Below are 16,391 nucleotides of genomic sequence, written 5' to 3' on the forward strand. Positions count from 1 at the left end.
GAGTTGGGTCCGGAACAAACTGCCCAGCCAGGGTGGGAAGCATGTTACTCGGGGCGGTGGGGCACAGGATGCAGGCATGGCAGCACTGGGAGCAGGGCCTCTGCCCTGCTGCCACTTGCCCAGCCAGGGTGGGGTGGGGTGGGGTGGGGGGGGTGAGGCAGGATGAGGGCACGGCTCACTTTGGGTAAAAGGGGACACAAGGCAGCAGGGCAGAGGCCTGCTCCCCTGCTCCCAGCGCTGCTGCGCCTGCATCCCGCGCGTGCCACACCAGCTGGCAAGCGGTGGTAGGGCAGAGGCCCTGCTTCCAGTGCTGGAAGTGGGGGCTATGGCCTGCTGCCCAAAGTGAACTGCACCTGCATTGTGCCTCTCCCACCCCCACACCATCTGGGCAGGTGGCAGCAGGATATAGTCCCTGTGGCTCTCCCCACCAGGGAAGAAGCAGGCACAGCTGGAGGAGCTGGAGGACTAGCCCCCATGGCCACCTGGCCCAGGCCCAGCCTCCCAGCATTTAAAAAAAAAAAACAAAGCACTGCACTCACCGGCTGCAGCAGCTCCCAAACAGCATGCGGTGCCCTACCGAGCCACACTGCACCCATGCCATGATGCAGCTGCCATGTGGGTGCCAGGAGGGTGGGGCAATCTCTGCTGCCCCATGCTGAGTTGGGGGCTTAGCCACAAGCACCCAGAGGCTACAGTCACCTCTGCTGCAGCTGGTGAGTGCGGCTCTTTTTCTTTTTTTTTTTTTTTTAATTGCCAGGCCTAGGCTGGGGTTGGGGCCAGGCAGGGCAGCCATCGGGGCTTTTCCCACAACTCCCCCCACCCAGCGAGAGGCAGGCACAGCCGGTGGAGCTGCAGGAGAACCTGGAGCCATCTGGCTGTGCCTGCCTCTCCCCGGCTGATCCAAATCACTGAATCTCTCCAAATCGCTGCAAAATCTTCCGAAGCTGATTCAGCTGAATCAATTCAGGACAGTGATCCAAATCTCCAAACTGAGTCACTGTCCTCTGAATCAGCGGAATCAGAATCAAATACTTCCCTGTTTGCACAAGCATAATAAAAATGACTGCAAAGTATTTGAGACAGGTTATGCTGGAAAACACAGAAAGATAAACCTCGTAGCTGTGTGCAGAAGTATTTAGCAAGTAAAACTGTGTCTTGTCAACAAACAAAACCAAGACTGAGCATTGTATTACTAGAAATCTTTACATTCTGCATTGTCACATCCAGTAGTTGCACCACACACTCCAGATATAGTTTCAGAATGTACATTTTTAAAAGAATATTTTGATCCCATTTATTTAATTTTGTAGCAAACAGATGTTCAATAATTTTAAAAATTCTTAACAGCTATATCAAATGTACCTATTCTAATTTGTTTCCAATAAAGTTTGTTTCTAAAAGCTAATTACATCATGTGCATTTGCCATTAAGCCTGTGATTATTTTTTTTAAACATGGGTAGAGAAATATATCAATTCATATTTTTAGGGTAAAACATCAGAAGCCCTTGCAAAACTTATCTCATTACAAGCTACAGAAGCAACTGTTGTTACCTTGAGCCCAGACAACGTTCTCTTAAGGTATTTTGCCGCCTTCATTTGCCTTGAAGTTTCATCATACTGTATAAATGCAAAACAGATAGCTTGTTCAGCTATAGTTGCCAACTGTAATATTACAACACAGTAAAATCAATACCATTTTAATTTGCTATATTGGAACCTTACTAAGGTAAACTGATGTGGGAGAAAATAAATGGGTTTTCTGAATTGAAAGTGCAAACAAATATTGATAAACTAGGGTCACTGTGTCACAACACATCCTCAGTTCATCACATTTGACATGGACAGCAGTGTGGATAGAAGTTTAGCTGTACACAATCCTGAGAATTTTTTTTTGTTTGGATAACTTAAGTTAACAGTGGTTTACTAAATGTCCTATACTCCATCCTAGTGAAGATCAAGTTGATGTTGAACTGGTTCAGCGTGGAGACATTGTAAAAGTGGTTCCAGGAGGCAAATTCCCAGTGGATGGCCATGTTATTGAAGGACACTCCATGGTAGACGAGTCCCTCATCACAGGTACATTTTCACTTTTCTGATGTTTCAAAATGTTTCTTTGTATCAAACACATAAACCAGGAAGCTGAAGTTCACTGATTTGTTTATGTTTGTAACTGCATATTAGGAGTAGGTAGCAGTACAAAAAATACAGTCTGAGAGTTGCCACCCTAATATCTATTGTTGGCTTTTACATAGGTGAAGCAATGCCTGTGGCCAAAAGACCCGGCAATACAGTTATAGCAGGGTCTATTAATCAGAATGGGTCACTGCTGATCCGTGCAACCCATGTTGGAGCTGATACAACTCTTTCCCAGATTGTCAAACTCGTCGAGGAGGCGCAGACCTCAAAGGTATCATGATCTTATTTACACATCAATTTAGCAAATCAAGCATGTGTTTAAATTGTGTTTCAATCAGTCTGTGTATTGGCGTGAGTTACTCCAGGCCCTCAATGTTCTGAGTCTCTTAGTCTTGGAGTAGGAATATCTAGTTTTCTTATAAGCACATATTGAATGCGTGAACCCTCTGATTTATATTAGCGCCTTGACACACAGGAGGAGGAGAGTGACATGTCGCCAGAACTGACAGTTGTGCCTTCTTCTCTGTAGGCGCCGATCCAGCAGTTTGCAGACAAACTTAGTGGCTATTTTGTGCCTTTTATTGTGGCTGTCTCTGTGGTGACCCTTTTTGCCTGGATTGTCATTGGATTTGTTGATTTTGAAATAGTGGAAAAATATTTTCTTGTAAGTAACTGATCATTTTCTAAAATGTTTGTAAAATGATGAGAGAAATAGAAGTCTATTTGACTGCAGCAGCCTCTTGCTTGCTGTTGGTTAGTATACTGCAGTGCAAAACCTGCTTAAGGGAAAACTGCAGTATTTAGTCTTGGCATATAGCAGTAGCATAACTAAGGGGTTGAGTGGGGCACCAGCCCCAGGTGCTGACTTACAGGAGGCAGCAGCATGACCCCCTTCCCCAGGAGTCTTTATCACAGCAAGGACAGCCCTGCAGCATCTGGCCATGGGAACCAAGCAGACATGGCACCATGCCCAGTAGTGTGTCTGGCAGAAAGGGGAGTGCAATGACATTTCCCTCTTTCCCCCGGGGAAGCTTTTCCATTAGAGGCATAGCCTGTGCCTGGGTAGAGCAAATGGGGCTCTCAGGGAGCCCATGCTGCTGCCTGTCCCACAGCAGCCACAGCCCAACTCTGTATTGCTACATCTGTAGCTGCACCTGTGGCAGTTGCCACTGAAGTGAGAAGGGCTGGGAAGGTACGACTCCTCTCCCCATCCCCAATCAACCCTTCCCTCCCGTGTCACACATGCTGGTCAGTATAAATCCTCCCCACCCCTATGTCTGCCCTGGATGCCAAATGAACTTGCTATGGCTCTGGCACATCACAGTTAATTCACTCTTTTTACAGAACATTTAAAACGGTCAAGGCAATTACCAGTTTTTGTTGATCTCGTCAACCCATACAGCTATTTTTGAGTATGGGCTGCCATCTTATGACATTTCTTACCAATGGTTCTCCACAAGTGTCAGCTTCAGAACTAAAAATAAAGGAACATCTTTTTAAAGAACTTAATAATTAGCCAAATACTTTTTAAAAAATACATTTTATTTGGTTTAACAAGTAAGTTAATTAAAATTAATCTGCTAAAAGAAAGAGCTACCCAAAAAATTTACTGAACCCTTGAACCTTCTCCATTGCGTGTGCTACTCATGAGAAAAATGATTCTTTAAGTCCTAGGGCTTAATTCTGAATTAGATTTTGCTGGCACTGCCCTGTGCAAAGCCTTGTCTAAAGTCAATACAGTTCATAAGCTTGTGAATCCCAGTAGAGAATCAGCATTCAAATCTGCACCAGAGGAGTGTTTAGGTGGCAGTTTAGTAGCTGATTCCTGTTTTGGGTAACTGACAATATGCTGTTTATAGGTTATCAGTCATGATATCCTTTGTATTATTGTATCTATAACAATAAAGAATATCTTTTATTATGGTATAGTTTAAGGGATTACCATGGCTAGTACTGTCTACTTTAATTAAAGAAATAAATCAAGACAGGAGTCTTATGGTTAAGAGAGAGAGCCCAGGCAATGACATATGCACCGTGGGGAAAAAAAATTAAGGTTACATGGGCAATCTTGAGTTTGGCACTTCCCAACTTTGGAGAAATTAATTTTTCCATGTTAACATGAGTCTGTGTGTGTAATTACATATGTGAACATCGTAAACCATACATCCCACCCCATTGTATCCCCTTGCTAAACATGAATTTCTTTGTCATTAGGGTTACAGTAAGAGCATTTCCAAAACTGAAGTGATAATCCGCTTTGCTTTCCAAGCCTCCATCACAGTCCTGTGTATTGCTTGCCCTTGCTCACTGGGCTTAGCTACCCCAACAGCGGTGATGGTGGGTACTGGAGTAGGAGCACAGAATGGCATATTGATCAAAGGTGGGGAGCCACTAGAGATGGCACGTAAGGTAAGAACATGCTAGGTTTTTTTCCCATGGCTGTAACTTAGTGGGATTCTAAATGCTGGGTTCTGTGATTGAATAGTGCACAGAGTTCTACCAGATCACACCAGAGTTATAAGCTTGTGAATCCTTGTAAAGTGAAGTAAAGTAACTCGGCCAAGGATCATCTGAGTGCGCCTTGCAATAAGGTCTTTATGCAACAATGCAGTCTTGTATTTTGCTGCAGGTTAAGGTAGTGGTGTTTGATAAAACAGGGACCATTACGCATGGAGCACCTCAAGTGATGCAGGTGAAGATTCTCGTGGAGAGTAACCGGATGCCACACAACAGGATTTTGGCAATAGTGGGCACTGCAGAGAGTAACAGTGAACATCCCCTTGGCGTAGCGATAACAAAACACTGCAAGAAGGTATAGTACCAAGATCCTTTCACAGGGGCGGCATGTATTGCAGTGAGAGAGAGCCTCTCTCACAGCACTTCCTTGAAAACATCTGCGAATAATCCTCAATTGTCTAGACAGCAATTTGTTTATTGAAGGGACCTTTCATTTGGAGAGTTCAGCAAGCAGAAAAGTACAAAGCCACATGGACTGTTGATACCATGTCACCTGCTTTAGAACCACACACTTTAACTTGTCTTTTGATGATGGCATCTTCTTGGCTTCTGATCTAGATTTGGGGTTAGGTGCATTTTGCTAGAAGGCAGGTTTTATAAATGTAACTGAGATCTGTGTGGATCAGCAAATGCTTGATGTATCTCCTTTTCCTCCAGGAACTGGATTCGGAAACTCTTGGGACATGCACAGATTTCCAGGTAGTTCCAGGCTGTGGCATTAGCTGTAAAGTCACCAATATTGAGGCATTGCTGTACAGGAGGAATCAAAGGATTGAAGGAAACAACATTAAAAATGCAACACTGGTAAAAATTGATGAGGACACTGAGGAATCAATGCAACCAGCCTTGATTATTGATGCCCAGCTACCTGGTAAGCTGATGTAGCCTTATAAAATAATAATCATCTCAAGAAGGAGGATTCCTTTCTTTGTGCTTTGTTTAGACTCCTTAGGGAAGAGGCTGCTATAGGCCATTAACTTTTCACCCTGGAGAACTGGGATTGCATCCTCCTGGAGCAGCTCTTTAAATTAATACAGTTCTGCACATTATTCATCTGTAAAATGGGGATATTGATGCAGGTGTGTGCCTGAGGGACATTGAAGTGAAAGGAGTTATATTAAATTGAGGCACCCGTAATTAAAGTTATTTGCCAACAGTAGTTGGCAACGGAGCTGGTAATAGCACATGGGAGCTGGCTCTTAGTGCTCTTCTCCGTCTTTCCGCTGTTTTTCTTCCCAAGGGATTGCTACCCAGAATCTTCATGTCATTTACACAGCTGACCAATCTGTACCCACAGGGGCTCATGATCACAGCTCTTGGATATACTATAGCACCCTGAGAAGAAGCAGACTCAATGCTTTCCATGTATGGTAGTGTGTATGGTGGAGACTTCCAGCTAAAATGTTAAGAGTCTGTCATTACAGAGGACCTAATTCTTGCCTCTGTCAAGAACAAAGAAGTGAAAAGTTTGGGAGGTGGGAAGGAGAAACTCTTTCTAAGCATTATTTGGATTGTGGATATTGGTCCTCTCAGCCAGTCTAAGTACCCTGTGAATCCTCATGTAGATTAACAGGGGGGCTGCCTAGTATTCAGATAATGATAGGACTGCATTTTCTTCCTTCAGCTACTTTGAATTCTCAGAAGTACTCTGTTCTCATTGGAAACCGGGAGTGGATGAATAGAAATGGCATCCTCCTTCAAAGTGATGTTGATAATGCCATGATTGAACATGAACAAAGGGGTCGCACTGCTGTCCTAGTGGCTGTTGATGGTAAGATTGTGGCCATTTTCCTGCATTCTTTGACTTGTGACCATTAAATAGGAAGTGATGAGGGAGACAGATGACTGTGACACAGTAGACTGTGATGGAAGTGATGGGGTCACAACTTGGTCTCTACCTTTACACTTCTTGTAATATTTTGAAATGTAGTGTTTCTCCCAGCCCTTCTCAGTGGCCTGGGTTTTTGGCTACTGTGCAACACTTTTAAGGTGAAGGAGAAGGGGGAATATTATAAACTCTGAGGAATGGGTCTCTGCCTCCTAAAGGTGCAGAAAACTTCAATAGGAACATACTTATTATCATACATTATCTTTATTAGGAGTGCTCTGTGGCTTGATAGCAATTGCTGATACGGTGAAACCTGAGGCTGAATTGGCAGTCTACACTTTGAAGACTATGGGCTTAGAAGTTGTTCTAATGACTGGAGACAACAACAAAACAGCCAGATCTATTGCTGCTCAGGTAAATTGTTTGAATATTCCTACACTGCTTATAGACTTTTTCCTCCCACTGAATCCTGTTGCACTTCACCCTAGGGGCAGAGGAGTCTCACATCCTGTTCTGGGGATATTTTCTTAAACTCTTCTTTAACTTCAGTTTTATTTCTACTGTTAAGATAACTGGTTTCTCCCAACCAATCAGTCAGTTATTACTTTTATTGCTAAATCAAATCCGAAAGTTGAGCTCTTCCTCATGCTACTCCTAGCCCTGGAAAAATAATACAGTAAGACAGGGAAAAGATGTGTTTGGTTTGCGGCTCAACAACTACAATGCAGTTGGAGTTTCTGTTGTTAATCCAGGTCGATACCTGTAGATAGTGGCAGCATTAAAAGCATTTAAACTCAGACAGAAGCTGAGGTTTTGTCCTCTCTCTTCCTTTAGGTTGGCATCACCAAAGTGTTTGCTGAGGTTCTTCCTTCCCACAAAGTAGCCAAAGTGAAACAGTTACAAGATGAAGGGAAGCGGGTAGCGATGGTGGGAGATGGTATCAATGATTCCCCTGCTCTTGCCATGGCTAATGTTGGAATTGCTATTGGCACAGGCACTGATGTTGCCATTGAGGCTGCAGATGTGGTTCTAATTAGGGTAAGTAGCTAAACTAAGGTTGTTTCACTAATGCAAAATGAGTCGGGGCATTCAGTGAAGGGATGGACATGAGGTCAGTCCCTCTCATCCCCACTGGCCTGCGCTGGGTCTGCTGCTCATGTGTTGTTGTTCATTTCTTCAGACCCCTAGAATTGGGGCAAGATGGAAACAGGCTCGCTCTGATTCCTGAGCAGTAATGAGTCTTTCTGGCTTCCCCCAGCTCCCTTTTTTATTGTGGTAACAGGCCAAGTGTGCGGGTGGGTAAAGGAGAGGGGGCCTTTGTGGAGGAAATGGAATGTACCAAAATAAAGTTGAATTGCCTTGGGCATTGTAGTAACTCAGACATATCCACTGCTTGTTCCCATGTGCCATGCTTCATCCAAGAGTGCAACTTTTTTCCTAAATTCATTTGATAGATACCCTCACAAGCATCCCTCTCTCACCACACTAACACACTGTAAGGATTATTTGAATTGTTGTAGTGCCAAGAGCTTGAAGTCAAAATTGGAGCCTATCGTGCCAGGTGCAGTACAAGCATAAACTTATGGGAAAGCCTTAATCTAAGAAACACCGAATGTACTTTTGTGTCAGAAATGCCAGGGTTTAATATTTAGCTTTAAAAAACAGGTGAATGATGAAATCACATTTGTACCTTTTTTATTTTTCTTTGACTTCTGTAAGTATTTACTGATTTGCAGGATGACTTGATGGATGTAGTGGCAAGTATAGATTTATCAAGGAAGACTGTCAAAAGGATCCGGATCAACTTTGTCTTTGCTCTGATTTATAACCTTATTGGAGTTCCTGTAGCTGCTGGTATGTAAATGTTTCATTGTGGTACTGGCCTGGGGCCTTGCTAGTATGTGAAATGGTATTGGCTTTTTGTGAGTGATTATCAGAGTAAGGTTCTAGAGTTCAGAGAAATTGTGGCAGGGTAGCACAGTCATCTCCCATGAGTAGGTTCTGTATATCAACAACATTATATTAAACATAACCCAGAGTTTGGAGTCTGTGAAGGGAACACTTCAGCTGTGGAGGCAAGAGGGTGAGTATTTAGATATACTTTAAAATAGGTTATCTAACACAACTGGAAAATTCTAATCTAGCTACAGCACACCTACTTGTTCTGAACAGTTTTTTAATGATTTCATTCTGTGAATTGTTATGTGCTTATGTGTAAATAGTGGTGGGCGATTTCTTCCCTAGGTGTCTTCCTGCCAGTTGGTTTGGTTCTGCAGCCATGGATGGGCTCTGCAGCTATGGCTGCCTCTTCTGTTTCTGTTGTACTTTCTTCTCTGATGCTAAAGCTGTAAGTATAAGCAGTTCTGTAGTTTATGGTGTAAGATGATCTTTAGGCACAGGTCTGGTATCTTATAGAGGCCGTTGGGCCTAGGAAACTGAGCACAGGGCTAGGAGGCAGAGAGTTCCAAGATCTAATCGCAGCTCTGAATTGTCATTCAGGTGCCTAGCAGGAGCTGGCCTCAGGGCTGTCATCTTGTTCCAAGCTCTCCCCTCTTGACTTCTTTTCTGTCCATTTTATTTGAACAGAGTAAGAAATTAGTTTAAAGCACCTTAGAAAGGTGACTTTTAATGGCAGTCTGAGTACACATGATGAGAACTCCAAAACTGAGAAGTGATTTTTGTATCTAAAAATCACTATACGCATAGCACACAAAAATTCTTGACCTGGAAATCTGATAGAAGCTTTGCCAGATCATGCTGACCATTTCCAAACTGTTGTGGTTATAGAGCAAGGATGTTGTAAACACTGGTATATAAATTATTGCAATAAACAGTGTTACATGTTATTGCTTGTTCCATTTCTTACTCCTCAGGCAGCTGTAATAGAAAGCTGGAGTAAGTAAAGGTCCATGCCACACTACACATGTCAGTGGCTCCTGGGTAAAGAAGTGGTAGCTTGTTAAGTAGTGGGACACTGGGGCCATGCCTCTTCCAGTTGCAAACTCAGTAGGTGCATTCTGTCTGGATGTACCTGGGGCATTCACCACCAGTCAATCAGGGAGACTTATAGAGTGGTACAAGTCTGCTTTGCTTTGCTTTTCACTCCCATGTACTTTAAAAAAGGAATTAAGCACTTATTTGATATGAATATCATCCAAAAGATAAACAATTACAAGCTTTTGTGCAATAAGAGTCACTGTGTATTAATGCTTCTAATTCATACATGTGTATATGCAGTACAGTTTCCTCCCTCTTGCAGTTACTTCAAACTAATATGAATTGCATTTTTTTCTCTTTAGTTACAAGAAACCAAGCTCTGAGAAATATGAGCTCCGTGCCCGTGGCCAAATGAAACACAAGAGTCCTTCAGAAATTAGTGTTCATATTGGAATTAATGAAACACAGAAAGATTCTCCTAAACTGAGTCTAATGGATCGGATCATCAATTACAGCAGAGCCTCGATAAACTCCCTTTTCTCCGATAAACGATCACTCAACAGCATAGTTCTCAGTGAGCCAGATAAGCACTCACTCTTAGTGGGGGACTTCAGGGAGGAAGATGACACAGCGTTATGAAAAATTCTGAAAGAGACATGGCTGGCCAGAACACTTTAAGCACTGACATGTTCTGGAGGTCTGACTTGTTTTTATTTTATGCGTTTAATTGCTCATTTATATGGGAAAGAAAATATTTTTATGCTTCAGACTGAAAAGCTGCTGTTTTATTTGCAGTGACCTTCCAGTATTTTTTTTTAACCCAGTCACAGCAAAAAGAAAAGGAACAGTAGCTACTGTTCCCAGCCTCCCAGCAAGGCTGGGTAACAGTCCTATGAAACTGTTAGTGTCATATTATTTTTGACAAGATACCAAAATAAAACCCTCCAGGGAGAGCAGAAATAGGCTGGGAATAAATAATGGACAAATGTGGGCAGTTTTTTTATGCCTAGCTTAGTTAAAGTGTGCATCACAAGGATCTTAAATGTGAACATTGTTTGCAAGTGGATGTGCCTTACTACATAACTTCCAGGATTTTTCATATTTTTATACCCCTGCTTCGTACAGAAATGGTTGCTCAAACATTTTACCCTTTTATGTTATTTAATATTCCCCCCTCCAGCCTTCAGAGCATCTCATCCCCTTTGATCTGGATTTTGTATCATACATAGAAAGATTAAGGGGCCTTTCTACTATTTGGTCCCTGTTTATCTTTCTTTTTTCCAAATACTCATGTCCCAATACACTCCTGCTACTGAGAAGGCACTCTAAAAGTACACACCCTGGGCTGATCTGTCGTTTCACTCCTGCTCTTTGCTAGCTCCAAAAATGCATCATCTGAGATCTTTCTGAGCATCTAACATGCTACTAGGTGAATTATTGGGCTATCTAAGAAGCCTGTATATTCATTTCAAGTAGGTGGTGTTTAGTTAGCAGAACTATTTCTTTCCCTTTAAATGAACTCAGCTGATTCATATAGATATTACACATACAGATGTTACACTGCTCTTATGTTTTTACAGTTCACTCCTTGCAGTTGGCTATGAATACCAAAGTATTTCCTTTATTTATTGTGTACTGAGCTACCATCAGTTACTTGTAATGTTGTCAAGTGTCCACATACCAGGGATGTTCCGCAGCTAAAACCCTGAATCCAAACTCTCTCGGTTTGGGAAGGTTAAGATCCAGCATCATTTCCTACAGAACTGAATGCTCAAAATGCAAATATCTTTTATTATTAAATCAAAATGATTGAAAGTTCAATTGGTGTTTGTCACCCAATAATCTACCTGGGATGTTTATTAATCTGTAAACTTTACTGCAGTGAGAGCTAACTAAAGGCAGGTTCTTGGTAAATAATTCTTATGAACTGCACTATGGAATTGGAGCCACGAGGTGACTGTTTAATTTCCATTTGTGTTTTTCAGAGAATTGAGAACACCTCTAATCAGGAATAGACAATGCAGATTGCTAAACATTAGCATTCTGGTTTTGACGTTAATTTAACGCATGCATCATGCATATAAAAAGTCATAAGAAGAGTTTGCTCTGTTTTAAAGTAATTCATAACTGAAATCTCTCTTACTTGAGTATTAAGGGGAAAATATCCAAACTTGAAAGCAGTAAGGCTGTGCAGTGGAATACACTATCAAGAAGGCACAAGGTCCGCACATTTTTCATGTTCCAATGAGTGCAATATGTTATTTGTTATTGTTCTTGCTACACGAGGTAGAGAATCAGGTACTAGGGAAACTACACATTTCTATAGAGTTTGCTTTCCTGAGATTGCTAACTAAAAAGATTTTTTTTAAAGATTTTTATTCTAGACCATAGCTATATTTGTCCATTTTGATGACAGAAAATATTGTTATACTGCAGTAAAACCGTTTCATTAAATGGTAGTCTTCAACAGCAAAGCTATTTATGAGAAAATGAATGGATATTTGTGTAGAAACTACTACTGCCTAGACAATGTTTAGGGATTCAGAATTAACAATTTGCTTCCAAAATATTCCAGTTTTCTCTGTCCTCTCCTCTTATTTTGAGAGGCTGTTCTTGGTGGGATCCAGCAGGTGGAATGGGAAGTACTTGCATTTTTTTTCTAAATGGAGCATTGTCACATGGGGACAGACTTTCAATTTGAAAGAGAAGGTATTTCTAAACGATGCCAACAGGTAGTCTTTTCCTGCTTCATCCTGCAAGAAGGACACAGGGCCTTGGCTTGTGAGGGAATTCTGGCATTGATATCTTTGGACCCAAGATCTGCTTTGTAATTCTGTACAAAAGCTTGAAATGACTCCATATCAGAATTATGCTTTGGCCACAGGCAGCAGGAACAGTCATTTTTGGTTAAGCCCTGGTTTAAACTCCCATTTGATAGTTACAAAACAGACAGTTGTGAGAACAACTCATTACTAAACGTTTTAGGTGAATGGATTTGGTTAAATCAGCTGTATATCAAAGTCCCCTTCCCCACTCCCGTCCGCAAGTCTCTCAAGAGTTTCCCAGCTGTTTGCTGGATCCATTTAAACCAATATTTGATCCAGTTGCAGCACAGAAACTGTCCTAACCAAAACTGAGGTGCCTCTTGTTTTAATCAGCTGACTGGAAATGCGTTTTGAACTTGAATGAATACACAATGCATTTAAATATTCAGTACTGTAGATTTGGTCCAGGATATCTTGAGTCCATCTCCTTGAAAACAGAGTTGTTTGTCCAACAAATAGTTCTGTCGTGAGTTGTAGATGTTTTTAGAATGTTTATCTTTTGATGCCTTGTGAATAAAGTATTTTATATAATGCTTTACATTGAAAAACCAAAATGTTTTCTAGTTTGATTGTACCATGCAGCTGAAATACCGTGACAGGTAAAATATTTCCACAAATATAAACAGAAGTTTTGTCAATAAACTTTATCCCTGCTGGATGACCTTGTGATATCAGGAGTTTAAATTCTAATGTGTAATCCAAACTATTTGAATAATATGTAGTCATAAGTGAATATACACGTTAAACCAGGTTTATTTATTTATTTTTATTACTTCTAGCAGTGTCACTTAGTTTCACTAGCCAAGTGTAAAACCTCTCCTTTCTTAAAAACAATACGCTCAAGACCCTGAAAACCATTGTCTGAATATTACACTGCATAAGCCAGTACACTTTTACAAATGATAGTGAAACGTCTCATAGTTTTATATATAACAGTTCATACCAAAAGGAACTGACAGAATCTCAAAGGAGACAAAATCCTTCTTCTCCTCCTCTTTCGAACAATCTTGTGCAATATTTAGTACTGTTATGTGTCTGTATGAATATGTAATATCACAGTTCTGATTCTGTCATGACTGTGCCTTGAACTTTATAATGTTGTTAAAATAGTGTCCATTATCTGCTTATTAAAGTGTGTTCTAGATCTCTTTTTTCCCAATATTTCTGTGCTAAGATAGCAGCTGCTTGTTGTGTCCTGCTGTGCGTTGTGTTTCACTATCAGCTCAAAATGTGTGGTTCTTAGAAATAAATTTTCACTTGCCCATTTGAGAAGGGTCCTCTGAAGCATGTTAAAAGGCAGAGATACTGGGATGGGTATTATGAAACTGTCTTATATCAAACAATTTTCAGCTTTGCTCCAACTTCCTCAGCACATATGTGACTTTCTGTTTTAATAATGTGTTTTTTTTGCCGTTGGCAAAAGACTGAGACTCTGAATAGGTAGGGATCTACACTATTAGTGATTTTACATGTTTCACAGAAACTGAGAAAATGGCAATCCCCATGATTTTGGCATGGAATCACCAAAAGAAAAAAAAATGTTCTAAAAATAAAGTGCTGTCTCCTAGGGCTGTGCAAAATTTCGGCAGCCCTTTTGTTTTGGAGGTGTTTCGGCACCCGAAACACCGAATCCAAAACAAAACGGAAGGCTCCGAAACATCTCCGAAATGAAATGAAACCATCCGAAACTTTTGGGATGTTTTGGAATGTCTCGGAGGTGGGCTTGCGGGGAAACAGAAACTCCAAAGTGGGAGGGGGAAGCAAGGGGCAGAAGGACTGCTCTCATATTGACATCTGTAGCTGGCCAATGTCTGCGATCTGTCCCTGAGGTCCTTCCAATCCCAGTGCTCTGGGGGAGGGCCGGAGAAACAGGTTATAAGGCTCTGTGTGAAGCCTTTCTGTCCCTTTTGCGAGCTGTGTGCCTGGAAGCAACAGTGGGTGAAAGGTACTGTGGCTGGCTGTAGTGACTGGCTTCCTAGTCAGTCTCTTGCTAGTCTCTTTTTTTGGAAAGGATTGGATATATACCTTTCCAATATATTACAGATAGAAGATATAGTAAGCAGATAGAAGAAGATATAGTAAAGACATAGAAGATATAGTAAAATAAGCCGACAGAAAGAAGAATATATATATATAGTATAGTAAAATAACCAGATAGAAGAAGATATATTGCACAGAGAAGTTATATTACACACGCACATATATTAAACACATACAAGATATATTACACACACACACACACACACACATTTTCCAGCACAGCAAACATTATGAAGCATGTTGGAAAGGCAGGTGCCAGGTCTTCTGGCAGGGGAGCGAGAGGTGGCAGAGGGAGAGCTATTAGTTCCCTCCCTTCCCCAAGCTTAGATGCACCCTCTTGTCTAGCAGCCATGAGGCTTCTGCTGCTAGTGGCAGCAAGGAGGTGGAAGCAGTGTCTGCACATGCCCCACCTCCACTAATACCAGCAGTAATAATAACCCCCAGCACAAAAAGCACCAGCCTGACTGTCTCCTCCACCCCAGTTTTAGTTCTCAGCATGAGCACATGAGCCTCCGAGTGCCAAGAAGGAGCTGGATCTGGAACCAGGGGAGCTCAGTGCCATAGCCAGAGGAAGGAGGGGAAATGTGAGTTTCTCCTTCACACCCCTCAGCCAGGTCTCCTCTGGAGGCACTGCGGAGGAGGTTGTGGGAGCAGGTGGCTCAGCTTCCCCTGTCATTGTGCCTCTGCCTGCTGAGGAGGGGGATAAGGCAGGATCCACACCCGCACCCCAGAAGCAAGGGGGTAGTGTAGCGTGGGATCATTTTGAGGTGGCAGATGATCCCAAGTCTGCTATCTGTATGCTATCTGCCTGCACTGCCCTTGCAAGACCAGCTGGGGCAAGGACAAGAAACACTTCAGCACCACAAGGATGCTGATGCATCTCCGCAGGCACGACCCCCTGATCCTTGTTCCTCCTCAGCCTAGCACCAGTGGAAGCATGCCCAAAGGAAAGTCCTCCTCTTGCTTCAAAGCCCCCGTCCCCCAGAAGCAGAGGCAGGCCACCCTGGACAAGTGGGAGTGAGGCAGGGACAAAGGGGGACGCATTCCCAAGGTGAGCAAGGTCACGTAGAGCATTGGGGAGATGCTTGCTCTGGATGGCCAGCCCTTCTTAGTTGAGTGGCCAGGGTTCAGGTGGCTCATGGCACTTGTGGCCTCATCATATGGTGTGCACACATGCCCCACCTTCAGCAGGACAGTGGTGCCTGTGGTGGCCAGAACCAGAGGGTTACTATCATGAGAAATAAATATATGCTCTTGGAGACATCCAGGCAATTGTCTAGCAGTTAAGATTAGCTAATACAAAGTTTGCAACCCGCAAGTGGAATTTGTCTGTCACAATTTAACCAAAGTGTTGAATCTGTTTGCACTGATCATGGGACTGACTGCACCCAAAAATAAGCAAAACTACTAGATTAGCTAACAGGTTTTTTAAAGGTCAGCCATAACACGATCTGACCACCTAATATAATTAGCATATCCCAAGGAATCCAAGGAATAAGAAAAGGGGTTGAGCTTGGGCAGAGTAATGCTAATTTCAAACCTCAAAGTAATGTGGTGTAATTTGCTTAAAGGAACACGCATGTCAAGTAACCAGTTTGAAGGACAGGACAGAAGGACCATCGCTGTACCAATCCTGGACCCCAGACTCCCGGTGTTTCATAGTTACAGTTTCATACTTAGTAGGGTAGGAAGGGACCTGAGCAGATCATCAAGTCCGACCCCCTGCCATGGCAGGAAAGAGTACTGAGGTCAAACGACCCCAGCAAGGTGTTCATCTAACCTCCTCTTAAAGACCCCCAGGGAAGGAGCCAGCACCACTTCTCTTGGAAGTTGGTTCCAGATCCTAGCCACCCTGAATGTGAAGTAGTGCCTCCTGATATCTAGCCTAAATCTAGCCTCTGCCAGCTTGTGACCATTATTTCTAGTCACTCCCAGGTAGTGCTCGGGGGAACAGGGACCTGCTGGTCCCCCCAGTGCCTGCTGGTCCCCTCTGACTAGTTTGTAACAGGCCACTAGATCCCCCCTCAGCCTTCTCTTTTGGAGGCTGAACAGGTTCAGGTCCCATAGCCTCTCCTCATAGGGCCTGCCCTGCTGCCCCCTGATCATG

The 16,391-nt window shown here is 42.6% G+C and overlaps 1 protein-coding gene across 2 annotated transcripts in view; it reads left to right on the top strand.

Moving 5' to 3' along the window:
* ATP7A (ATPase copper transporting alpha) overlaps positions 1–13,392 on the top strand; it is a 68,813-nt gene extending 55,421 nt beyond the window's left edge. For both annotated transcript variants that reach the window (XM_019521510.1, XM_019521511.1), the window contains 13 exons: positions 1,488–1,579; positions 1,950–2,077; positions 2,254–2,408; positions 2,667–2,801; positions 4,352–4,546; positions 4,767–4,949; positions 5,312–5,525; positions 6,279–6,425; positions 6,754–6,896; positions 7,317–7,520; positions 8,219–8,336; positions 8,727–8,829; positions 9,782–13,392. In XM_019521510.1, coding sequence (XP_019377055.1) covers positions 1,488–1,579; positions 1,950–2,077; positions 2,254–2,408; positions 2,667–2,801; positions 4,352–4,546; positions 4,767–4,949; positions 5,312–5,525; positions 6,279–6,425; positions 6,754–6,896; positions 7,317–7,520; positions 8,219–8,336; positions 8,727–8,829; positions 9,782–10,058 — 2,094 coding nt within the window. In that variant the 3' untranslated portion in view covers positions 10,059–13,392. The remainder of the gene's footprint in view (positions 1–1,487; positions 1,580–1,949; positions 2,078–2,253; positions 2,409–2,666; positions 2,802–4,351; positions 4,547–4,766; positions 4,950–5,311; positions 5,526–6,278; positions 6,426–6,753; positions 6,897–7,316; positions 7,521–8,218; positions 8,337–8,726; positions 8,830–9,781) is intronic.
* Positions 13,393–16,391: the final 2,999 nt, after the last annotated feature.

The sequence above is a fragment of the Gavialis gangeticus genome, unplaced genomic scaffold (assembly GCF_001723915.1).
Source record: "Gavialis gangeticus isolate Ggan-Ray unplaced genomic scaffold, GavGan_comp1, whole genome shotgun sequence".
NCBI classification, from domain to species: Eukaryota; Metazoa; Chordata; order Crocodylia; family Gavialidae; genus Gavialis; species Gavialis gangeticus.